Source organism: Ammospiza nelsoni, chromosome 15 (assembly GCF_027579445.1).
Source record: "Ammospiza nelsoni isolate bAmmNel1 chromosome 15, bAmmNel1.pri, whole genome shotgun sequence".
NCBI classification, from domain to species: Eukaryota; Metazoa; Chordata; class Aves; order Passeriformes; family Passerellidae; genus Ammospiza; species Ammospiza nelsoni.
In genome coordinates this window covers 6,737,920-6,763,886 of record NC_080647.1, presented here as the reverse complement: position 1 = coordinate 6,763,886, position 25,967 = coordinate 6,737,920, and the positions used below count along the sequence as shown (strand labels likewise).

General features: G+C 43.3%; 1 protein-coding gene across 2 annotated transcripts in view; it reads left to right on the top strand.

Moving 5' to 3' along the window:
• Positions 1-4,205: 4,205 nt before the first annotated feature.
• Positions 4,206-25,967, top strand: part of LOC132080012 (integrator complex subunit 6-like) — a 49,802-nt gene continuing 28,040 nt past the window's right edge. The window contains exons 1-5 of one of the 2 annotated variants that reach the window (XM_059482969.1): positions 4,206-4,280; positions 4,380-4,416; positions 13,642-13,886; positions 14,327-14,412; positions 14,496-14,573. In XM_059482969.1, coding sequence (XP_059338952.1) covers positions 13,700-13,886; positions 14,327-14,412; positions 14,496-14,573 — 351 coding nt within the window. In that variant the 5' untranslated portion in view covers positions 4,206-4,280; positions 4,380-4,416; positions 13,642-13,699. Of the gene's footprint in view, positions 4,281-4,379; positions 4,417-13,641; positions 13,887-14,191; positions 14,413-14,495; positions 14,574-25,967 lie in introns of those variants that run through there. The other variant, XM_059482970.1, reaches the window with a different exon arrangement.

The window sequence follows — 25,967 nt, the reverse complement described above, 5'->3', positions numbered from 1 at the left end:
TCTGCAGTGCCTACATGGGATGGCTCAGCTCAGGGGTGATGGCTTCTTGTAAGGGATCTAAACTACACCTGGTGGCAACCTATTCTTTGTCTGTCTGAAGTGTGTAACCCTTCTTTCAAAATGCTCTGCCATGCTCAGAGCCGCGCTCTGGGCGCTGAGAGCCTCGGGGAGGCTCCTGTGGGCATTGCCCGCCGTGCCACCACCACCAGCAGCTCTCCTGCTGCCTTCCCACTGCAGTTCCACGTGCTGCTTCCCACCTCCCCCTCAGCTGTGCCCGAGCAGCCCAGCCAGACGCCAGCCCCAGCTCGGGAAGGAGCGTGGGGACAGCGAGTGACACCAGCTGAGCTGCAAACCTGTGTGGAGAGCAAGCCCCAAAACTGCCTCCTTCCCTGCCGTGTTCTCCCTCCTGGGCTGCACCCACCTCACCCCAGGGACAGCTGGGAGAAACAGAAACAGCATCAGCAGTGCCAGAGGGAGAGATCTCTTGCACCTGTTTTGTGAAGTTTAATTTGTTATTTGGATAAAATTGCAGCACTCAGAAGGTGCAGGTGTGATGGTTAGACTGAAACGTGGGCTTTAATTTAGAATCCCCTGCACTGCAGCATGGTGTTCCCCCTGTTTATAGGCACTGTGCTACTTGTCACAGGAAAATTATTTTGGAGAGAAAATATAGAAACAAGACACCAGATGATCTCAGAAGTTTTCCTCTAAAATGAAATTTTGAGAAAGTTATTGATTGCTTGAAGCATTTAATTCCAGTCAAAGTGGGCTTTAGCTGGGAGAGGTGTTCCCAGCATAAATGAAACACAGATCCTCATAAAACTCCTGGCCTAGTGCAGTCTTTCCCCAATATAATTCTAATAGCACAGTTCAGTATAGAGCACATACATATTGCAGTTGGTATCTTATTTTTAGTTTCTTTGTATTTTTTGTAGTAATACTGATAAATTCACCAAAGTCTTCCTACACTCACAAGAAATATTTACTAAGAGAAACAATGAACAGTCGGGATACTTTGGATTATATTAGGATAAAAGTCGATAAAGTAATACCACTGAAATTATAGTGATGGGAGATAAAAATTAGATCCACTGAATTCAGTGAAAACAACAGCACTGCTGCCTGACCTTATTTCTGCCCTCTGCACAGCCATTAGCAAGACTGTGCCATTTATTTACAGCTTCCTCCTGTTGCAGGCCCAATCTTAGACAGTAAATTCAATTGCAGAAGTATTTTCACTGAAGCAGTTGCATTTAGCATAAAGTTACCAACATACTTTCTCCCAAAATTCAAGAAAATGTGTGGCAACCTTGTATGCTTTGTCTGCAATTTTGATAACTCTTCCCAGTGATACAGTTTAGAGTCAAGTTGACCTTTATGGGTTTCACAGCTGAGGCAACAGTTACATAAAAAGGATGAACGAGCAACAAGAAAACAGGAAGGCTGGGACCGTGTAATCTGAACACCAGAACTGCCTGCACTTCCATTTTACTATTTCAGTGAGGGAGGCAGCACTGGCGAGTGGTAAATCTCATAACTTTGGGTAAGGAAATGGAAGTTCTGCTTTAATTTCTGCCTTTTATTCTCTGTATTGCCCTAAGTCATTTAAACTGCAAATGTTACCTGATTTAGATTAAAAAGGCAGAAAGTGTACAATTAAAAAGAACAAATACCCAAACCAAACCTGTTACCGATAGTCAAAGAAAAGGGGGCACTCAGCAAACTGATTTTCAATGACAAAAGTGCCTTTGGCTCCTACAAATTAGACACTGATTTCTTCCCCAGTGAATGAGAATAAAACACTGACACCACATGAAACATGTTGGATGTGAATTGATTTATACAACTGTTAACAGTTGGGACTAATATCTGTCACTAAACTAAAATATTGGCAACTACACCAGTAACAGGAGTGTCTCTGTTGCTCAGTCTCGCTGGTTGGTTATGCTCCCTGCTTTAGTTTTTTGCTAAGATACAAAAGGCTCCATTTTCAAGCCAATTAATAATTTAATTATGACAAGAGATGTATGACATGCCCATAGCCATGGCTGGTAGAAGTGTTTCCATTTGTTATGATCCTAGACCAGGTCCAGGCTCATCTGGAGATCTTCTTCCAGCATGGTGATACTTGGTTTTTATGGGACTTCCTTTCCTTTCTCTGCAGGATTCTGGGGCACACATCTGGGATGGCTTAAGGACTGGATAAAGTTTGGGTCCCCTTGGGGGAGCAGCAGAGAGTCCCTAGCCTTTGAGGGCAGAAATTCATGCTTTCTTCATTGAGTTTGCAAAAATTGACCTGTTTGTCCTTCTCTCCCAAGATTCGGAAAGGAAGGGACACTTTTGGAGAGGCAGCAGATTGGCCTCAATGCCATTCAAGCCAACAGAGTTTTTGTTCTGCTGCTGTATTTGAGGCCTGCCTACTTCTGATTTTAACTGTTCTTAAAATATTTATGCACTAACAATGAGGACTATTAGCACACACAAATCTGCTGGGCTTGCTGAAACAGTTTGCTTATAGTTTCATTGACCCTGACAGCAACAACAATAGTGTTTCCAGGGGGAGAGCTGACTTTTTCTGTATGTTTGTTGTGCTAGTTCTTGGTTCAGAAATTTTTTCCACTATTGTCCGTTAAAATTTGTTTAATGGCCTATGTGACACAGTGACTGATGCTGAAATCCTCTGATGTCTTTTGGAAATGCAGTAGAAGCAATTTCCAGCCCATGTCACAGGAAATTTACATATTCCAATGAATAAAAATTAAGATGAAAGCAGGATGTGTGGGAAGACCTGGTAGTGACAGAATCATTCCCAGCTGCTTTCTCGGTTGCAGAGTAATCACAAAACGAGGTTTTTAACCAAGCTTGTTTAATCCTCATCACTGGATTTTGGAGGGATGTGGCCACTGCCAGCTGTCTTGCTGAGTTATGTGTATATTCTGTACCACTGGAAAACTCATGATTAGGCTCTGGCCAGAAAACAAACCTCAGTGAGTAAGAACTGTCACCAAACCCCTGAAGTCCACTGTCTACAGGGTCCTATTTCTTAGATGAGCTGGCTTTGTTTTAATGGTGTTAGGGAAAAGCTCTGTTTGGAGGCAGAAGGCAGAGTGCAGCCCTGGCCTCTGAAATCAGATCACACTCCTTTGCCTATCTGCTGGGAAAGGAGCAGCTGAGGATAAAGCTTGCACACAGGCAGCTCTGTCTAGTGTTTCAAGGAAAGCTTTGGGGAAGATAAGATTCTCATTTTGCACTTTGACAAAGAGCTGCACTGACTGCAGGAGTCTCCATGTTACACTCACAGCAAGTGCAGCAGTTTTCCATGGTGCTGCTGAAGCACTGCCCCACCTCATTTTATTGCCCTTCCTGTTTGCCACATCACCAGCTCCAGGGAGCTGGGGGTGCTGTGGCTGTGCCAGTCCCAGAGCCTGGAAGCAAAAGGTTCATGGGAGAGTTCTGAGTCTCTGCAAGCAATGGGAAGAGTCCAGACAGCCTTTGCTGCTTTTACTTGAAAATAGTAAACAAGTAAGAAAAATATTATGGTCATAGCTGGTATACAGTAAGGCTTTAAATTTGAGTTTACTTACCTTTCAAGTGTTCCACATATCCTATATTTGACCAGAGGTTTGCAAACGTGGCCCTGGGAGGGTTGCAGGGGTAATTGGCTGGCAGCCTAGGACTGTATTTAATTAGCAAGGAATGCACCGGCCCTAACTGCATTCCCTGCAGGAGCCACAACCCACATGGCTACAGGTGCTGTCCTGCTGGCTCCTCACCCCTGGGACTCTTCCTCAGGCAGGGGTGCTGCATGTTGCAGCTTGTGCTGCATTTGGAAAAGAACATATTTGGCTATCGCTATCAGGACATAGGTCTTTCTATTTTCTGTATTTTGCTCTGCCATGATGTCAGGCAATATCATCAGATTTAGGATCTTGCTGCCCTCTGAGTACATGAACCCCTGGTTGCCACAACCTTGCTGGATTCACATTTTTTAATGCCTCTTTGATTAACCATTTTGATACAGCTGGGCCTGACTCTGACTATCATCAGCTGCTGATATTCCTGAGTTCATCTGGAGTTTCGAGTGATTGATACCTCAGAGAATTAAGCTCAAAGTGCACCAGGTGAGACTGCCTAGAGCTAAAATACCCACAGTCAAAGCCCATTAACTGAAACGTCTGTGTTTCACTGAAAGTGTCTTTGGAAAGCTGAGGCTAATTTTTCCTTTGTTACCACTGCTCTAAAGTGTTAAAGTGTTCTGCCTTGATACACTAAGAGATAATGTACTGTTCTGTTTTTTAAGCAGTCTGATGGCTAAATATTTTCTTTAGTGCTAATTTCTGAATTTAAAAAGTTAACTTCTATTTTTGTGGTGATTTTAGTTTTATCAGCTGATTGTTCTCCTGAGACATGATTCAGGTAAGCTCCTGTTATGTGTATCAAAGGGTAATTTATGGTTTCAACACATTAAGTTATGTATTTTGCATCATAGTGATTCCTCCTCAAAACAGCAGGAACCTTGTCCTTGTAGAACTGTTTTTCTCTCTGCTTGTTTTCCTTCTGATCTATGCTGGTTTTTTCATAACTCCTTTTCAAAGGTTTATTCCTTTAGCTTGTCTCTATCCATTTTCCTGCATTTTATTTTCTGTGTTCCTTAACGTGTGAGCACTGAGGAGACCTGAGCAAGTGCAGAGGGGAAGAGGCTTTGTGAGCACTTAGCTGGAAACCCCACGGCATTGTGCTGAGATACAAACCCCTGAGGGGCACAGTCCAGTCTCAGTGACTCCCTTCCCAGAGAACCCAAAACACCAGGGGTGCTGAACAACTCAGGATCCCCCTGCCTTAGTGTAAGTCTAACCACTTGCCTCTATTTTTCATTTTAACCTGCTCCTAAACTGAGAATACAAGTGCTGTGGAAACCTTGATCCACTAGCAGCTCATCACAGCTTTCCACTGTGCCACACTGTCACTAGGCTTTTGAGGTCTTCCCCCTTGAATTTTTAATTACATTTCTTGTCAATATACATATATAAGGCCTGTACCCAGCATTGATTACCCACCATGTCCTTTTCCCTTCCTCCTTCTTTCCCTTTTCCCTTCCTCCTTGTCTGCTGCTTTCTTCTCTCCTCTGCTTTTCTGCTGGATGGTAAAATGAGGGAACAGGATGTGTGTGCTGGGAGGAAAGGGGAGATGGCACAGGGGGTGGCAGGAGGATGGGGCTGCTGGGGATAAGGGACAAGTTGCCTGTCCCTGGCTCGTGGTGATGCAGAGTGTGTGTTGTGACATGGGAAAGGGCTGGCACAAACTCCCTGTTCACTTGGATTTTCCTTGCAAACACAGTGGGTTTAGCTGAATAGGGAATAATTGAAGTTTGAAAATGTTTGGATGAGAACTGGTGTTATTACAGTTGGTTTTTAAATAAAAGGGTGAGCATAATCATAATTGGAAAATTTCGTCCTTTATATGAATGTTGAATATAAAATCTTTTATTGCAGATACTGTTTTGTAAAAATTAAACTGAGTGACTTCAGGGTGGAGTTTCTGGTTTTTCTGTTTGGTTGGTTGGTTTTTCTTGCTGTCTGAGGTAAATCATTACTTTCACTTGGCTATGGAGACCAGTTGTTTGGTTGTCTTTCTTTATTTTGTAGAACGTACTGAATTATTATTTGGGACTGACAAGCATCTTGATGAATAATGGGGGTAGCTACATTTTCTACCCTTTAAATATGAGATAAATGCTACAATTAAATACCAAAACATAGGATTAAAACTTTCTTTGGTTTAAGCTGGGCTAACACAATATTCTCTCTCTGCACAATTATAAGTGTGGTTGCTCTAGGGAAAATGTGGGGAGGGTTGGATTGCAAAGCTCTGTCAGCAGCATCTCTGAGGGAGTCTGCTGGAAGTCAGAGTCAGGCAGGAGAATGCAGAGAACATTTCTGCTCTCAGTGATGTGCAAACCTGGCTCACAGAACAACAGGAACTGCCACGCTGCTTCCAGGAACAGCCAGCAGCGCTCAGGGAGGGAGGAAAAGGCCACACACCGAATCATCATGACTTGGTGCCTCCTCCCAGCTCGGGGGAAGGGTTTGAAAGCACAAAAGTTTCACCAAAGCTACGGTGTTTATTCGCTGTTGATCACACCGCCCCCCATGAATTTCTTTAATGCCTTTTAAAATCCATTTTCAGTCTCCACAACCTCCTGAGGCACTGAGTGCCACAATGCAATTATGGATGGTAAGAAAGAGTATTTCCTTTTGGGTGTGTCTGTTTTAAACCTGCTGCTAAATGCCTTTGTTGGATGCCCCCTCAGCTTTTGTACTGCAAGAGAAAGTGAACAATTACTCTGCATTTACCTTCTCCATTCGGTTTTACAGACTGCCATCATTTTCCTCTGCAGTCATCTTTTTTTTCCAACCTGAAGGGCCTTTGTCTATTTAATTTCTTCTTGCAGTGAACCTTCTGTATCTCAAAAAAGATAAATGTGAGCTTTTTATTACTCCTCTCTTTTTTTTCTCCATTCAGACAAAAGTGTCAAGGAAACCCTATACAGGAATGCCATGGTTAAAGGTTTCTTTGGTGATTCTTTGTGCCAAAATAATTAGCTTTTGGCTCTTGGAAATTACCAAAAGGTTCTGAAAGGGGGAGAAAATGTTGTTCTTGTAATCTCCTCCAGTCTGAGATTGTGCTCATGTACAAAACTAGGAAAGAGAATGCAGCAAATAAACAGAAGTGTCTGGGTTTGAAGTTCTCCTTTGTTGCCAAGAAACCTTCCAACTTAATATACAAAAATTGAGTGAGTGTGAGGAAGTGACAAAACTGGGACCTGAGAGTTCAGGAAGTTCAGTAATTCAGTCTGTACTGAGCAAGGTCGGCAGCACTACCAGGACACAGCATCTCCAGAGAGAGTGGGGCTGTTTTATTCTACTTAGGCCAGAATAAGCACAGTGTCTTCTATTATGTCTAAATCTGAAGGGACAGAGGAGTAAAAGAGAGCACATTTTTATTTGAAGTTTCTGTGCTCCTATCTGGCACAAATACTCCATCTGAGAGAGACAAATGCAAATGTCTCCAGATCTGAGCACAGCCATCTGCAGGGAGCACCTTGCTGTCCCTTCAGTCTGGCAAAGTCACAAAGCTCCTCCACCTTGTGCCCTTTTTTCCTACCTTGTCACATTCGAGCTGACTCTTCAAGACTCTGTACACCTACTTCTTGCTTCCTGCTGTGTCTCAGTTCTTTGGATTTCCCATCTGCTGTGTGCTGCTGGCAGTGCTGCTGCCCTGCACTGTCTCCTCCTGCCATCTCTCCTTTCCATGCCCCTACACAGAGAGCTGCTCTCAAAAGATGAGGTTGTGTCCCTGCCTAAGGTCTTCCTGGAAAATTGTTTCTTACAAACAAGATACCAGATATATCAGGAGAGGAGCTTTCACTTCTTCATCACTGTCTATCTAAAAAAAAAATATTTTTAAAAATATATGTTTATAAAAATATATATTGAAGAATGAAAAGATCTTTGTTTCATTTTCCCATGCACTTGCTTTTTGCTGAGTTTCCTGCTAAGCTTCCAGTGCTGCTTGGGCCTTTCCATCCTGTCCCGCCTCGTTCTTCTTGTTACCACCCACTCATTAGATCATGGCTGAAATTAGCTGGTAAGAACTACAGGGCAGGGCTGATACGATTTTGTTTTTTTTTAAATAGTGAAAAAAACAAAATTAGCACTTCTTCAACTGGGGCAACCAAGGTAGGAAACCATGGAAAGTGCTGGTGAATGTCTGTAATAGAATCAGCGAGAGCTCACGTGGCACCTTGTGTTCCAAGCAGATCATTCTGTTTGCTTTTGTAACTCTCTTTAATGATAAATAGTCTTTAGGATTAAATATGGGATACCTTTGGGAGAAAAAAATATTTTGTGAAAATTGCTTACAGTAAAATGCAATTATAATTAAACAATTAAATCATGATAAACATACTCCCTTCATGGAAGTGTTTGCTTTCAGTAAGATGATGATGATCTGTTAAGGATATGTTGGAAATGTTAATATTCATCCCTAAATGATAATATTTCCTGTTTGGGACCAGCAAGTTACTTTAGGTGCCCTGAGCACAGAGTTAACATCCCATGGAGTGGTGTCCCATTAATATTTTGGAAACTGTCCCCAAATTTTTTTTAAGACACAAGGTGCCATGGCAGTGAGGGACAGTGGGTGCTCCCAGTGCAGTGAAATGATGGTGAGGGGTGAAAGGTGACTTGCTGAGCTGAAATCAGAGGGCTGGGGCTTCCAGCAGGGTCTGATCTGCTTTGGATCAGGCACAAGCATCATGTGGAGTGCAGTCAGGTTAGCTAAACTTTCTCTGTGGGAGATACTTTGAACTCTGCAAGGGAGAATTTCTGTTGCAGGCAAGCCATGTATATAGTAAAAAAATCATAACTGTGTCCAGAAATGAAACAGCCAAGTGTGGCTTTTGCTTTATGATAAATCCTGTCAGTTCAGAGCAGGTCCCCAGCCTATGAGTATTCTTTGCCATAAAATAAATTCTGATAGGTAATAGATGGAACAGTGTGAACTTCTCACTTGGTGGCACAGATCTGTGTAGCACAGCCTGGTAAAATGACTCTCCCAACCAGTCCCTGTTGGCTCCAGTCTATTTAAACATATGTATTTTCAGGTTTCAGTTCTGGTAACGAAATGCTGCTTTTACGACTCTTCCTCACAGGAACCCAGGCAGAAGGATGTAGTTTTCCTCAGAAGTGGCAAGTTTTTAGTCTGTCTTTATATTTTACATTGTAGAATGTAATAAAATCCAAATCCTACCACTTGTGCATTAATTTAATTCATATTGTTGCTTTCCACATTGGTAATACTCTGGATTTTTTTTTTCTGTTTAGTTTTTTTTTTTTTTTTTTTTAATGCCTTTCATCCCAAGATCCCAAGCTGATTTGGCCTGATTCCCAGGTACAGCTTAGCAACACTTAGCATAAGACCAGTAAAAGGAAGTAACAGGGAATTTCACGCAGTTCTTGGCTGGCTGTCAATCCAAATGCACCTACAGTGGGAGCATCCCCTGCCCCTGCTTCCCTGGCTCTGACTGCCTGATGCAGGGCTCCTGTCTCAGCCACAAATCCCTCTCTCTTACCCCACAGAACAAGCTCTGTTGTCTCCCAGTGTTTATCAGCAAGAGATGATAAATCTTTCCTAGGGGAGAACTTGGCAGGACATATGGCAGCTTGGGGCTGGGGCCATTAATCTGATGATGTTTGCTGCTGGATCACAAACATGCACCAGGCTGAAGCACACACTTTCGGTTTTGTATCTCCCTGCATAGGTATGTGCACAATTTTAATTTTTTTTTTCTTATCTTCTGAGGTTTAGAGTAACACAATTCTCCAGTTTGCTAAACAGGAGAAGGTTTCAGTTTCCTTTTCAGCAGCCAGAACATTTTTCAAACTTTTATTCTGAGGGTTGTTTCTTCCTTGGCGAGACTCTTGGACTTTGAAACCTGTTCTCATATGGAAAGCCTTGCCTATCTGGAAATCTGTTCTGGCTTGCTTCGCTGTTCAAAGTGCTGCTTCGTGGGTTCATTTCATGCCTCCTCGGAGACATTTTGTCAGAATTTTGCTTATCTACCAGTATTGCAAAACGATCCCCCATCTTAGGCAACCAATCACTTCCTCATCCCCTTCTCATTGGTCTTTTAAGCAAAATGGAAATTAAACTGTCTGCTGTTATGCAGGCTGTGGATCTGGCTTTCACCTTTGGACTCTGGGCAGTATTAGCTGTGCTTGCATAAAAACTTTGCAGGAAGAGGAAACCTTGCTGAACTGTGCACAGCAAAGGGTTAACACATCTGAGGGAGAAGGGGAGAAAATCAGGATGGCTGGACTCTGCCCCTTTGCTAAGTGGCTGCTTTTTCTGAAGTACATGGAAGACAGATGAAAAACCTCAGAGTTGCCCTGAATTATCTTCCTGAGCATAGAGCTCTCTCTTTTTGTAGTTAAATATGACAGTTATAGTGCAGTATTTATGCACAGTCAATAAATCAGCAGAAAACGTGCTGCAGTCAAGGCATGTATCCATAGCCTGTTCTTTATATTTTAGCTGAAAATGGAATTCCTGAATTTGCTGAAGCTTGGAAAAAGAAATTCAGGTGCACGTCTGCACCGGAGACTTACACAAAGTCTGATGGCTCACAGTGGCCAGGGTTTGCTCCTCAGCTTCCATTACTGTCCTCCCATCTGCAAACCCACATTCCTGAAAAGCAGTGAAAAGGCAAATTTTGAATCAGGCTCCCAAACTCTTGAGTGGAATCATTGCAGAAAGGAGACAGAGCAAGTGAAAGGGGCAGAAATCTTTAAGGATGAGTTACAATTTTGTGGAAGTTTGTAGTGTAGTTACAAAATAGAAAAAAGAAAAAAGGTCTTGCTGAGCAATATCCTGGAAAATACTGGTTTGGGGGTTTTGTTTGTGTTTGTTGGTTTGGGGGTTTTTTTTCTGTTTTGTTTTTCCAGAAGGGGCTGTGTGACGCACTGGCAGAAGCAGCCTGGCCTTTTCTAGAGTGTGGCTTAAGAGCAGCTAACTACTGACAGGGGAGAATATTTTGCCCTGATACAGCACACACAATATCACAGGACTTGAATTTGCTCAGCTTCTGCCATCTTGAATATAACTGTGAAGGAGCTGTTATTTAGAACAATTTCTTACCTTCCACATCCTGGTCCAGCTGCACACAAATTCTTTAAGTTAACAGCGGATTTCACCTTTCTGAAAGGGACAACACAGATCTATGATTGCCTAAGAGCTAAACCCTTCTAAATTCTCACTGTGGTACTGAAAAATAGACCTTGTGTGGTGCCAAATAAGTCCCTTAGATGTGGTGACAGCCTCTTTTTTTGTGTGTGATAGGGATCATACCTCCCAGCTCCCAGCATGGATTAATCTGTATTTTTGCAGTGATTTAGCAGTGACCATTTCTGTTCTGGCTGGAAGTGTTTTAAATTAAGCAAAAAGTCATCAGGGCAGCTGTATTACGTGACCAAGACAGGGAGCCACAGCAGCAGAGGGAGGTTTGAAGGGTTTAGCTGTTGATCTAGATTTTAAGTAGATAATTTTTGCCTAATGTATCCAGTGTGCCCCAAATTCAGGTGTCTAATCAGTGCCAAAGCTGAGTGCCTTCAGTGTCTAAAGCAGCATGGCTTCTGTCTCACAGGTGTATTACTTGTTCAGGGCAGAAGGCAGCTAGGTGAGAAAAAAGTAAGGTGAAGCAATGTAAAAGTGTTAAGAAACAAACTGTTAGTGCTAAAATCCTGTTAGAGGCAACAGCTTCGATGTTAAGCTGTGTTAGAACAAGAAACAGAAAAATAATACTTTATCAGCACAACAGGGAAAAATAACACTGATCTGTTTGGTTCAAAAATTGACTAGAATTAGCAATCCAGAATCCTGTTCCTTTTTATTATGGGATAGAATACCTACACAGAAGTTATTTCAAAATATTTAATTATAGGAGAGCTTAACCTGCTGTACCTGTGGTGATTAATTTCCCCATAAAGACAATTTCTTTAACTATTGCAGCTGAAGAAATGTAGTAGATGAGCATATTTTCAATTAAAAACCAAGAAAAGTTTAAACTTTATGGAGATGATAAATGTCCACTGCCACAGCTGCCAGAAAGTCAGCACTGAAAAAATAAACTGTATGGAGGAGGAGTAAAAGCCACTCTAGCTGTATTCATGCATGTTAGCAACCATGGTGTCTGTAATCTCAGGAACAAAAAGTGTCTCATTAAACTAAATAAATGTCTTGCATTTTACCTAGAAGATTGCTAGACTTTAACTCTTGTGGTGTCCAGCTGGAGCAGGATCTAAAAACAAGATCCTTAAGAGAGAAAGAGGAAGAGTATGTGAAGCTTGCCTGCTGCTGCCCTTGGAAAGGTCAGCCTGTGAATTGGGAAACAAGAGTTTCATCTTGACCTTTAAATACTATGTTTGGATAGCAAAGAAGCAGCTTTTAGGTATCTGGTGGTCTGGAATTATAAAAAAAACGGTGAGGATATGAACTTGTAATTGTTTAGCATTTCATAGAGCCAGTCAGGGAGGCTGCAGGACATGGGCATTGGGCTGCCAGCTGGAATTGGCTGAGGTCAGCTGGAGGCAGAAGGAGTCTCTGAGCTCATCTGGCTGCCATGAGAGCAATGCATAGGTGGCCTCATCGAGTTCCCCGTGCCAGGACCTGGCGGTGTTAGGTGGCATCTTCTACCAATCCTTCAGTTTCCATTCAGGCCTTTGCAAATTCATTCCTGACCAGGAGTTATCTTTCCAGGCTAACATGCAGCACTACAAAAATACAGTATCTGCATTTTTATCTTATCTATAGAGATTCAAATCCCATTTGTTTCAGTCTGGCTCCATTCATGTGCACTAATGACTTGCATAAAAATATTTATCTGTTTATCCCTCCTGGCCTTTCTGCTATGATTGTTAAAATTCAGAAACCTTAATTGCAGATACACATGCACAACTTATGGAGGGCCTGGATAATGGAATGGAGTCTCCATGTTTGACAGGATTCTTTTTCAACTATTTAACTTACCTACTTTTGGTTCAATAGAATTAATTAATGAGATAATGTTATTTGAAAAATATCTGCAGAGGTTTTTTTAAAAGACAATAGTCTTTCTAAAGTCAATATGGAGATGTGGCAAGTCCTCTGTGCAGGTGTTGGGCTTTTTCTGGCAACAAAAGGGATGAGTACATGCCTGAATCAAATTAGCTTACATCTCTCGATTATTCTGAGCAAAATGGTATCTTTACCAACATTTGTGTTTTGTAATGCTTTGTAATGGGGCATTAGAATTCACCTGTGATGTTGTGCAACAACAGTATTGTCCAAGTGCTTCACAAAAATGGAGTGAGAACTGAAACTGACTCTGCCTGCTGTTGAAATGAATGGCAAAAAAAAACCGTGGAAAAAGCCTTTGAATTTAAAAGCACTGGAAAATATTATCAGTTTCTTTATTAATTTAAAGTAAGATACATGCTGGCAGTGATTCTTTTGTGTGTTTTGGATTCGCTCCTAGAAGAAAACAAGCATTCATGAGTGCACATAGTGCTAAATACTTCCTCAGCCTCCTTCCCCTTATCTGGTTGCTGTCGGTGGCGGCTGCCAGGCCTGTTGGAGCAGGACACCTTGAAGAGGAGGCTCAGGGAGGACTTTATTTCTCTCCAAAATTACCTGAAAGGAGGCTGTAACCAGGGGCAACCTGGGCTCTTCTCCCAGGCAACCAGCGGCAGGACAAGGGGACATGGCCTTGAACTGTATGGGGAGGTTTGGGTTGGACATTAGGAGGAACTTCTTCACAGAAAGGGTGATTAGAACAGGCAGCCCGGGGAGGTGGTGGAGTCACCGTTCCTGGAGGTGTTTAAGGGAAAACTGAATGTGGCACTCGGTGCCATGGCCTGGCTGACAAAGTGGTGTTGGGCCATCAGCTGGACTTGATCTCAGAGAGACTTTCCAAGCCAATTGAGTCTGTGATCCCTCCTTTCAGAATTTTTGTTTTGAATTTTTCTGAGTGATAGGAAATAGTGTAGGGTTTATGTATTTTCAGTTTTGCCACGATTAGTTTGTTGGCATCCTTCATTGATCCAGGTACACTGAGGTGCCCTGTCAGTGTGTGACGGCCAGATCCAGGCACTGCCTGTGGGAGATGTTATCTGACCCGGGAAAGGATCGCATATGGGGATTGGGGATTCAGTGCTTGAGTGAAACGTCTGGAGAGCAGGAACGGGGCCGATTATGTCATCGGGTGAGCTCTGAGCGGCTTCGCTCGGGTCCCCGGAACCAGCACACAGCTCCTGCATACTCCCCAGCCATGGAGGGCAGCGCGGACCGAGGTGAGGCGGTGGCGCCGTGACTCAGCCGCGGGTACCGGGGGCACACGGCGGGATCGGGACGAGGACCGACCGCGAGGGGCCGGGCGGGGCGGCCCCTGAAGCGCGGGGCGGGGGACCCCGCAGAGGGGCGGGGCGGGCGCTGTGTGTGTGTGACAGGTGCGGCGCGCGCGCGCCCGCCGCCATCCCTCTCCCCCCCTTCCCTCCCCCCGCCCCGCGCGCGCCGCCATGAATATGCAAATGTCGGTATAATTGCCAGCCAATGGCGTGCGCGCTGGTCACATGGTGCTGGTGGAGGCTCAGGGAAGAGAAGTTGAGTCCGGGCGAGCTCGGGCAGCGCCGCCAGAGCCGAGCGAGCCGCGGGCGAGCGCCGCGCCTCCTCCGCAGGGAGCCCGCCGGCCGGGGCTCTGCCTGGACCATGCCGATCCTCCTCTTCCTCATAGACACGTCCGCCTCCATGAACCAGCGGGCGTACCTGGGCACCAGCTACCTGGACATCGCCAAGGGCGCCGTGGAGATCTTCATGAAGGTTAGTGCGCGGCGCCGGGGGAGCCGCCGCCCCCCTCGCCCCCTTCGCCCCGCTCACGCCGCTTCTCTCCGCTCTCTCCGCAGCTGCGGGCCCGGGACCCCGCCAGCCGCGGCGACAGGTACATGCTGGTTACGTTCGACGAGCCGCCCTACTGCATTAAGGTAATGACCCCCCCGGCCGCCTCGGCCCCGCGGCTGGGCCGCCCTTGGCGCGGCGCGGCCCCGTCCGGCCCGGCGGCGGCAGCAGCAGCCTGTGAAGATGGCGGACATTTTGCTTTTGTATGGAGGAGAGAGGCTGAGGGCGCTGCTGAGATGGAGGAGGGGGGGGGAGGAGACGGGCGGGCCGTGATTCACCGCCCCGGCGCAACGAGGGGCGGCCGCGCTCCGCCCCCCGCGGGGCGGTGGCTCCGGCGGGGCCATCACCGCGCTCGGTCCCCGCGCAGCCCGAGCCCCCCGGGACACGCGGGCAGGGTGGGGCGGGCCGGGCCCGAGCCCGGCGGGCAGGCCGGGGCCGGTTACCCCTCACGGCCGCGGGGCAGCGCGGGGGCCCGGCCCTGCCGCCGCTGTGGGTGTGGGACAGCACCCGCGGCTGTTTCCGCCTCTGCGATTGAAGGAGCCCCGCTCAGTGTTGGGGCTCTGTGTCCCCCTTCCCCGCTCCTCCCGCCCCGTTCATCCTGCTGAGCACGGTAGCCTGCACCAGTTCCGTGGAAGGGGCTCGCAGCCGCTGCTCCCTGCAGGGTTGTGGTGAGCTGGATGTGGAGCCATCGAATCATCGAGGTTGGAAGACACCTTTTAGATCACCAAGTCCAGCCATCAACCCCGTACTGCTACTGTAATTCCTAAACCACTAAATCACATCATCCAGTGCCAGCCTCTTCAACACTGCCAAAGACAGCAACTCTGCCACCTCCCTAAACGGCCTGACCTCCTGAATCCTGAAAATTTTCTTTCTAATATTTGATCTGAATTTCCTCCGTCCCAGCTTAAGGCCATTTTCTATGGTCCTTGCTGCAGGCACAGCAGAAGAGATCAGCCCTCAGCCCCTCTCTCACTGCAGCCTCCTGTAAAGGAGTTGTAGAGAATGATGAGGTTTGCCCTGAGCCTCCTTGAGAGTAAACAAGTCTGCCTGGCTGGCTCCTCTTGTCCCTGTTGCCTCATTCCTTGAGTTTGAGGCAAGTACAGCCATGCCGTTCTCCACTGCACCACGAGGTTTAGGCAGAAGTAAAAAAAACCCCATGGTGCTGCACCCCTTATACTGAAGGCTGCAGCTTGCTGATGGAGACATCCTAACTGAAAACACTTAGGTAAAGTGTGTCACAGAAAGCATTGCTGGGGGAATTTTAGAATCCTCCTGAACAGTCCTGGATTAAAACTGTATTTACTCAGAGTAATGCACTACTTGTAATAACTGTTGACCCATGAAGTTTATGTACAAATACATTGTTGGTCATCCTCGAGAAAAAAGGAGAATACTCTAGATCTCCCAGCTAGAACTTCTTGAGATGTTTAAGAAGTAAGTGGGCTCACTGGTGCTGTGAGCTTATTCACTAATTCACATCTTTGATAATGAGGAAATGTAATTATCATGAGCTATGAATCTTGGCTCCTTTCATCAGTAATAAATTTACACAGCTTTCCGAAGTGACAAGTCACAGAGTAAGTATTTATTGTTTGGTATTGCACCTTTCATTTTCTCAGAAGAAGGTGTGGAAATAATTTCTGTGAATTGAAATCATCCTTGACTTACAGAAAGTTATTGTCAAAAAACCTCCATCTGCCTAGGAGAGGTGTTTTTTAGACACACTGCACACACCATTTTCCCAATCCATGTTTGTGCCTGGATGCAAACCCTAAGTCTTTGTTATGCCAGTGTTAACTGGATTTCTTTTGTCCTAGATTTCTTCTAGTTTTGTGTCAAATATTTCACAAGTGTATCTTATGTTTGAGGAATGAACTTGCTCCCTGCAGTGACAGCAAGCACACTGGTGATTTAATGAAAAAACGACTTTGCTGCTGGAGCTCTGTGTGGTAATGCTACAGGTTATTACCACGTCTGTACTCAGATTTGCTGAGGAAGATCCTTGTGTTTAATAAGCATCTGTGTACATTCTGATGTGCTAATGAGCATCTGACTGTTGACAGTTTTAGTAAATAGTAATTGAAATAAATGGGGCTGTGATACCCATCATAGCATTCAGTCATATTTAATATACATTAAATAGCCGAGGGAAAGGAAAAGTACTGTGCTGCTTGTAACTTGCTAATGCTTCTTCTTAGAAATTTTTATTTCTGCCTTTAGCACACTGCTTTCTAAATTGGACCTTAAACAATCTTAAAATATTTTTTCAAAAATTAGTAACTTTTCTAGGAACAGGCTGCAGATTCAATAAATATCTGATTATAGTAATTATGATCACAAGTGCAGCTCAACTATTGCGTAAAGGCTTCATGGAATAATGAGTGTTACTGGGCTGTCATCATGTCTGTTCCTTGAGCAGAGACAGCCTCACAGCAGTGATGACTCCCTGGTTGGAGACTTGTTCTCAAGACCTGCTCTGGTATTTATGATGTTCCCTCTGTTGGGTTTTTTAACAACCACAGTTGTGCCAGGAAAACTTCCTGGTCCAGGCCAGATTCTCTGTGTCTTAGAGAACATGCCTGTAAAAGATATAAAATCTGGCTTCTTTACTAATGCTGCTGCTGTTAAACACTTTATTTCTCTTGATTTAGAGAAAGTAAAAACAAACCTGGCAAGTGAATGCATTTTGCAGGCTTGCTTTCCAAGTATGTGCAGCAGTGGCTGCTTTATGCTCTTGTTTTTCTTGATGATTTATATTAATTAAATACATAGTCTCTCAGTTTACCAGTGAAGCACTTGAGGGAAATAATGTGGTGGAGTTAGGACCACCTAGAAAGCAGAGGAATTACAGGAACTTGAGCTTTGGAGCAGGGGTAGCTGAGATATGTGCCTTGGGTTGGTTTATTTCAGAATTTGTCTGTAGCATTAAAGTATTTAAAACCAACAGCACTGGTTCACTTTTGATGGACAAGAATATATCAAGAAAGTATTATGCACATGTATTGTATTGTGCTAATGGAAGAATCATGCTATTGCATAAATGATTTGCCAAAATCTGTGAAAGTAAGGTGCTGTTTTTGAAACTGTCTTTAGTATAGATGGTTTGAAATTATTTACAGGACCTGTTGATTGTGTTTGGCTGCTTGTAGCTCTCTGTGCCATTTTTTTAAACATGGAATTATTTAGTCTGTCAGTTTGCAGTGGAGCTCTGCAAAGAGCTGTGATTACAAATGTCCAAACAGGAGTCAGGATGTTGTCCTAGGAAGATGGGGATGGCAGGAATCTCAGCCCCACTCTGGCAGCAGATTCCTCTGGAACCTCGTCAGCTGTTTGGCTCCTATTTGTTATATAATGTATAGGTGGTGATTTGTGACAGTAATTGGTGCAACCATTTATAGCTCTTACTTTATTCCAAAATACTCTACAGAAGGAGACAAATATTTAAGAGCACGTTATGAAAAGTAATAGCCTTGTAATTGTCAAGTGATGTGATCCTGTTTAGGTCAGTGGAAAAATACCTGTACATTCTGTTGGATGTTGGGTCAAACTCTCATTTCATGAACTAGGAGGTAAAATTAGTATGTTACTTCATGAATTAAGGATGTTCAGCCTAATGTTTTTAGTGTATTTTTTAGATTGAGATTGTGATAGGGTGCTATCAAGTGAGTCTGTCTAGTTAGTGCCATGTTAACATGGAAGTGAGCCAGTCTGTTCTGGTATTTGGGTATCTGATTTTGGGTATTTGGCATGCATGGCAAGGTAATAAGATGTACAGTAAAGCACCTTTGTAAAAGGTGTCTATTATTACTGAAACACTAGTGCCTAAATTTAGTTACGGAAGGAATTTATTTACAGTGTGTATCCAGTTGGACAAGAAAAATGGCTTCAAGAGCAGCCTTGCTGCCTGGCAGGGTGTTTGATGTTCCTGGCCTTCTGGCTAAGAGAAGTTCATTGTCCTGTTGAGGGAACACAGTTCCTGATGTGTCCTTGTTGTGAGGACTTTGTGTCCAGGGATTGCTGGAGCCCGGATCTTGCTCCATGCCAGCCCTGTTGTGTCCTGGTGCTGCAGCACCTCCAAGCCCTGTGTGCCACCCCACCCTTCTCACCCTTCCTGCAGGACGTGGCTGTTCTGGAGTGCCTGGGCAGGAGGGTGGCAGCGTGCCAGGCGTGGCACTGGCAGCTCTGCAAGCACTGCCCCAGCTCCCAGGGCAGCTCCTGGCATGGCCCTCATGGCCTTCTGTGGCTTTTTTCATAGATTTACCCAGTAGATTTTTTTCTGAAATCACATAAATTTCACCATCGTCTGTTGAATATAGATATTTCTCTGTACATAAGCACATGCTGTGGTGTAAGTGGGCAGAATCTTAAACCATTTTTTTTTTGGTGAAGTAATGGTGCTAGAGTAAAAGTATGGAGAAAAGAGAACAGTCTTCTCACCTACCCTTTTCCCTGCAAGCTTTTCTTATTTTCCAGTGATGATGTTTCAGCAAGATCTATCTAGATTTGTCTGAAAATGGAGCTCATGCCAAAATCTTAGCCCAAAGAGTTTTTGAAAAGGAAAGCAAGGCTTAACTCTTCATTTATTTTTTCCATTCTCAATTTTTGTGAAACCTCACATCCTGCAGTTTGTGGTTTTCTTGTGGATTTGGGCTGTAACTGGCGAGTTCAGGCCCAGACCAAAAACACAATGGTGGCCTTATGTGAAGTTATTGATTAACTGGACTGCCCTGTTCCCTTGTGACTGATATCTGGCTGTTGGCAGTGATATGGCCTTTCCTCAGGGCTCAAGGAATATTATTTATTATCTGGTCACAGAAATATGACTTCTGTTTTATGTTCTTCTGAGACTCTATCGTCTGACCTTCGTAAATGATCTGGTCACAAGTCAGAGGACGGAGAGAACATAAGTTATATTCTGAATTACATATTTTCCTCCTTCTGTTGTGTTATACTGAATGCAAGAGTCAGCTGTGACTGCACTGCAGAAATAGTCTCCATGAGTTTGAGTGCAGAAATATGTAGCTGTCTAAGAAGGAGCTCAAATTACTTTATACAGTGTGTGTGAAGCACTGCACTGTTTGAGATGTGCAAACTGGGACTGATGGATAGGATGCCTTCCAGTTCCACTGCTGTTCCCTGCTAGCCTGAACATATGTTTCAGTGCTAAAGAGCTCCCTTGTGGAAACAGCTCTTCGTGATGGACTCTGAGCAACCTATTCTTTTTTCCCCTGAAATTCTGGAGTTCAATTGGGATATTTTAGAGGCTGGAGCAGGAATTTATAGAGGCTTTTTTAAACATTTGTCAAAGAGTACTTATTGTATGTAAATAACCTGTTAATTTATGATATTGAAATAGTGCTTCAAAACAGGGAGTTCACAAGCTCACACTTGAGGAAAGTAATTTTGCCGTCTTCTATTTCAGTGGCACAGAAGCTTCTGCAAGCATTTTTAAATTTTGCTTTCATGGAGAACCTGTGCTGCTGCAGAATGGAACTGATTGCCACTCACTCTGCACAGGGCAGAGGCAAATGAATAAGCTGTGCTGCTGAAAGAGAGATGTGAGATCTGTTTGTCTGTTTCTGGAAGAAATTAGATCAGAGCTCCTGACTCTGAGCTGCAGGGAGAAAGAGGAACCCAGCCATGAAACCTGTTGGGTTTGAGGCAGAGATCTGCAGGAATGCTGCCTGAGGGTGGTAGCAAATGCATTTTGTGTTTTTCCCCTTTTGTGAATGGAGAAAAGCTTACTAGGTATCCCTCAGGTTAACTGTAGCAGCTGCACAGAATAAGCCTGAGTTAAGTTTTTATAGGAACATTTAGACACTGAAAATCATTGGGTTTTATATGTAAAAGATCTGACTTTTGGCAGGCACGAGTTCTTGGTAGCCTGTGCTGTGGAAGGGCTGGTGTGAGCAGCTGGGAATACACTTGGAGGTTTATAAGCTGGCCCTGGGGTGTGCAGGCAGAATTTTTGGTGCAAGGCAGATAGCAGCTGCAGGGGCAAGAGGGAGGCTGCTATCTGAGAGCTGAAACAGGGAAGGAGAGCTGAGCTCAGTGGGAGAGGCCTATCTTTGTCTCCAGATATGCTGTTAATGAGGCGCACACTTGGTGAACCCGCTAGCCAGGAGTTGTTGGAAAGGGGGAAAAAGGTGCTGAATGTAGGACTGAGGGACTGGATGGAGGGTAAGCAGCACACACAGTGTCTGTTCTTGATAGCTAATTCAGGAGACTACTCTGTACTTGTTCAGTGCAGAGAGATAACCATTCCTGTTCTCTACCACTACACACTGCTTGGGTCACTTACAGCAGTATTTTTATTTCTGAGCACCAACATCTTCCATTGCCTGGGAAGAACTGCACACACCTCTCCTCTGTGTCTTCCACTGTGCTTGTTTGAGGCTTTGTTGTGAAATTTGTGTGTTTTCAGAGGCTGTCTTCGTGCAGAAATGACTGGCAGGTTAAAGCCAACAATTGCTTTTCCTCTGTTAAACACAATGACTTAAGGAAGAGAAACAGAAGTCAGTTGTTTAAGGAGCACTCATGCAGACAGGATTGTCTAATTTTTTTTGTGGGCAAAAGAAAATCAACTCAATACTGTTTGATAATAACCACCAAACAGTTTTTACACACGTCTTTCAATTTAACTGCTTTATCACTAAATCTGACCAAAGAATGTGTACAAAAAAGTTCCTTTTTTTAAATTAGGCATCTATTCTGAAATTGGATAAGTAAGGCCATAGCCAGAAGGTTCTTGTTGGTGCAGGTGGTAGGTTTGTATTTTACATACTGCAGTGCATGTGTCTCAGAATCTGAAAACATCTAAAAATGTATTTTAGTAAAATCTTGGGAATCATCAGTTGGCATCCCTGCAGCTAGCAAGGAAGTATTGTAGTCCCTTTTAGCTTATAAAGGTACTAAATTGATTCCTGTAGAGAGTGTCCTTTAAAAAGCACATTCCCATTCCTGAGAAACATCATACTGGGTAGTGTCAAACATGTTAAAATGCTTTTAAACATGCATAAGCATGCTGCTTCACTTCTTTGTGTCCTGGTTGTGAGCTGTAGTAAGCAACCTCTTCCAGGAATTGGTGTAATGAGGACAGAACATTATAATGAGGAATTTTGTGAAAAGTAATGTACCTTTTGCTTTAAAAAAAAAGAAGTAGTAATCAGGGTGATTCATTCTTCTAAAAGGTATAGAAGAATGTGCCTTCTGAAATTGAGGTATTTTGTAAAAAATCAAGTTCATGCAAGAACTTAAAGGTGATGGCTAAAATTTTGAAAGGAATCAATTTAAATGGAAGGACAGTTCAGAAATTAACTTCTTGATAGATAGGAGGGACTGAACTCTGCTTAGCTGTCCTTTCTATTATTATAATTTTGAAGTAGTTAAATACTGGAACTTGTGCTTTCACCTGCTGCCTGTCTTCACAGAAGGCCAGGTGTGTGTTGCTGGGTTAGTTCTTAATGAAAATATTTTAACTGCTTCTGCTCCTCCAGGAATCTGCAGAGTCAAAGCTTGCTTTTTCATGTGAGGTGGGTTTCTGCTTTGTGCTGTGCAATAGATGAGATGCCAGAGGCCTTGAATGGAAACCATTCATCTGTTGTTCAGAGCCACTATAGCAGTTTATATTTTCATCTTTTTATTTGGTTCTGTATTTGGGCTTGGACACATTCAAAGATGTAAGCCCTTAAGACTACAGGATAAACTAGACAAAAGTAGATAGGTTTGCATTAAGAGGCTTTACTCATCCTCAGTGCAAAGGTCGCTTTTATTTTAAAAATAGAAGCTTAAAATCAAACAGTTGAGTTGGATCTCCTGAGTTATATTTTTGTATATTTTTGTTCTGTAAGGAGGAAGGTGCTTTGTGAAGTTGATGGTTCCTGGCACATGGAGTCTCTTTTGTGCTGTTAATATTTCAGTCTCACTTAGAAGTTGAAAAAAGACATTTTTGAAATACGTCTTTTTTTTTTGTATATTTATGTAAAAAGGCCTGGGCGTTGCACCCTGGCTGTGTGGTGTGGCTGTAAATATGCACAGAGCACATGTGTGATACCTTGAGAAGGGGCATTCATTTTTTAACTTGATGAGAGCTGATGTAGTATTTGCTTGGCTCACATTTTAACCGTGGAAGAAGGTAGTTAAGATTGCAGGCACTTCCACCTCGTTCACCCTTGCATATTTTATAACAGCTTGCCAGGAGGAACAATGATTTGCAGCAGTGGTGCAACAATGATGTTTTGAGTTTGCTGTGATCTAGAAAAGATGTATCTTAGAGCTGTCTCCTGCAGTGTTCTCACGGCTCAGGCAGCTGGGATCCACGTTCTGTGCCGTGTGACCTGGGCTCTGGAGCTCAGTGCAACTCCAAGGGCCCTGGCAGAAGGTTCCAGATGGCTTCAGCCTTAGGGATTCTCTTCACTGTCTGTATTTTGAATGCCTGTATCCTTGATTTTATTTAATAACACAGGCTAACAAAAAACCCCAAAACAAATAACAAAAAGCCAAAAAACCAAAAAACCACCACCAAAAACCCCCACCAGAAATAAAAAAAAACAAACAATGTGAAGAGCAGCTGGTGCCGTTCTGATTGTTACTTAAGTAATTTTAAATGCAGATTGTTACTTAAATAATTCACTCTTGTAGGTTGACTCTTGGAATTTCTTTTTCTTTCTCAAACTTTATTTTTACAGCTCACCTCGTAATAATGGAACTCTTATGCTCTTACACCCCCCCAAAAATATAGCAGGCAATAATTGAAAGGAATTTTTTTGCTTTGTATTTTTTCTGGCTAATTTCAGAATACTTAAAAAACACATAGCAATCAATTTCAGCTGTAAGCAGCAGGTTTTAGCATCGAGGTGTTAAGAATGTACCAAGAGATTCATTCTTGTAAAGGGACTCTTATTGTGCAGATCAGAATCTGGAGTTGCCCATAGACTTGTATTGATCTGTATATTCACTCTGCAGAGCATTAAAAAAACAAACTTTATTTTGGTGTAAGAACTGAGATTGACAAGGATCTCTGAAACTTGGACTGCTTATTGTCAGATAGGTAAACAAGTCTTGCTTTATTTTTAAATCGCTATTATTATTACTATTACTATTATTATTTTATGTCCCGTGCAGTTATGATTCTTTCCTCGTGTATCTATGCAAATTTCAGCATAAGCAGCACTAAATTTATTGAATGTTATTCTAGACTGAAAAAACTAACAGTTCAGAATGCCTTAATTTTACTTTTTAAAGATAAGGCAGTTGTTGGTTTGTCTGTGTTCTCACAGATGCTTTTGAAATCTTAAACATGTGAAATAGTGTTTGGAAAAATAAGGATCTTGATAAGATGGATGTTGTGGAGCAATTAATTGGACAGAAAACAAAGATCCACAGTGTGGTTAAGCTGGTGTTGCTATGCTCTGCTTCTAAGTGAGTATAATGCATTAGCACTGGTCTTCATAGCTTGTTAATGGTTCAGCCAGTGAGTTTTGATTAAAAAAAAAAAAAGTTAAGCTCTGCTTTGTGGGAGAATGTGCATCTGTTGAGGCAGAACACTTGGTGCCTTTAGCTGCTGCCAGGGCCCTGATGCTTCTCCCAGGCTGGGGTGGGATGGGAGGGCTGGATCTGGAGCATGTGCCCTGCCCTGGCCTGGGGGAGCTTTCTCTAATCACAAGGGCTTAAGCCCAGGTGGTTACTTTTGGTCCAGATGACTCTTGCATTAAAAAGAAACCCAACCTTGCCATCATCTGAAATAAAAATCTGACCAATAGTAATGCTCCCAAGGCTATCAGTGTATTTAGGCTGTATAAGAGTGAAGTTATTTGCTAGGCTGGCTAATTGATATTTCATATATCAATTGATCAATATATCATATATCAATATTCATTGATATTTCCATGACTATATGGATTTAATGGTCATCTAAAGTATTTTCTTTAGCAGTGCCTTGAGCAGCATTTCAGACCTGAATTGAGGAAAGCTGGTGATTAGATGGCTCTTTTAGATTCTTGAGTTTTGAAGTAAATTTGTAATACCTGTAGCGCTTTGGTATGGTGCTCTAGTTCTGTGACGTACTTTTGGAAGGAAGGAGGAAGGAATGTGGCATTTTGCAAAATAAATGTGAAACATACTGTGTTGCTTCAGCTCTGGGCTGTAAAGATAGAGTATCATCAGTAATGGTTTTCCACTTGATTTCCAAAAACGTGCAGTGAGGGATCCCTTGTGTTGGTAGCAGCTACTCTGTAACCTCTTAGCTACTGCCTTTGTTCCTTTGACTTCTGCAGCCATGCTGAGTGTAGGAAGGGACCAGAGAAGGGCAGAGCTGGGGCTGATTGGCATTGAAAGCACATTTGATAGGCTGAAAGAGCAGCAGGCACTGTGAGAAGCTGAAAATCTTGGATTGAAACCTCCACATTTGTGCAGTTGCCCTCTCTGCAGTGTTTGGATAAGATGCACCTATAATGGTATTTCTGCAATGACTGCTATGCTGCGGAACAGGAGCATGGAGCCTCTTGTTATGCTTACTGTGCTAAGGCTGCAGACTGTCATTACTTCTGTGTTCCCTCTCCATTAAGCTGTCGTGTGAAATGTGGCTTGTTCTGGTTCAGCTCTGTGCTGAAATATCCTGGCTTCTCGAGTGTTCCTCAGAAATAGGTGCTTTTTAGCTGGATAGTGTTTTTCTATTTAAATAAGAATGGTTTTTGGAACAGGGTGATCCCATGATATCTTTGGTATTTATACTTTCCTTTCTTCACGTGTTTCCTTTTTTCCTTGTACAAGAAAAAGTGCAGTGAGAGTAACTGTCAAAATACATGAAATAGTGATGACCAAAAAGCTAAATCCAGAGATAGATTGAAGCAGGAGCAGCAGGTAATAAATAAAAAGGTAGTGTAGGCTTTTTTCTTTCTACTTGGCATTGATTATTATCCCTTGGTTCCAAGCAGTTTCCAGCTTTGAGTTGTTCATACAGCTTCTGCATTTGGCATTCCTATAGCAGGTGCTGCTTCTCTCTAAATGCTGTTATTAACAAAAGGCCCCAGTACTTGTTTCATAACTGGAGATTGAGAACCTCTTTGCTTGTGTTTTGCAGGGGTGTTGTGCTTAAAAATTGAGTTGTTTGTAACACAAACATCTTCAATTCTTCTTGAAGGAAAAGCATTTCTATGTCTTATTTAATGGTGAAGTCACCTTGAAAGGACAGGGAATTGCATGGTGTAGTTTGACTGAGCTTTCTTTGGGTTGGGTTTTTTTATTTTAAGGTTTCATGGAGAAATACTTCTTTCTATACAAGATGAAATAGTTTTCTGTGTGGCTGACTGCCTGTAATAAAAACTGGCACTTACATGCTGTGCTAGGATGTAGTTAACAGTCACTAATGTGCTTTAGAAAACCAACTGGTTCAATCTGTCTCTAGAAATTATTCAGTCTGATGGGTGCAGGTACAGGAGAGTTCATCTTAGAAAGGTGCAATTGCAGGGATCTCCTGG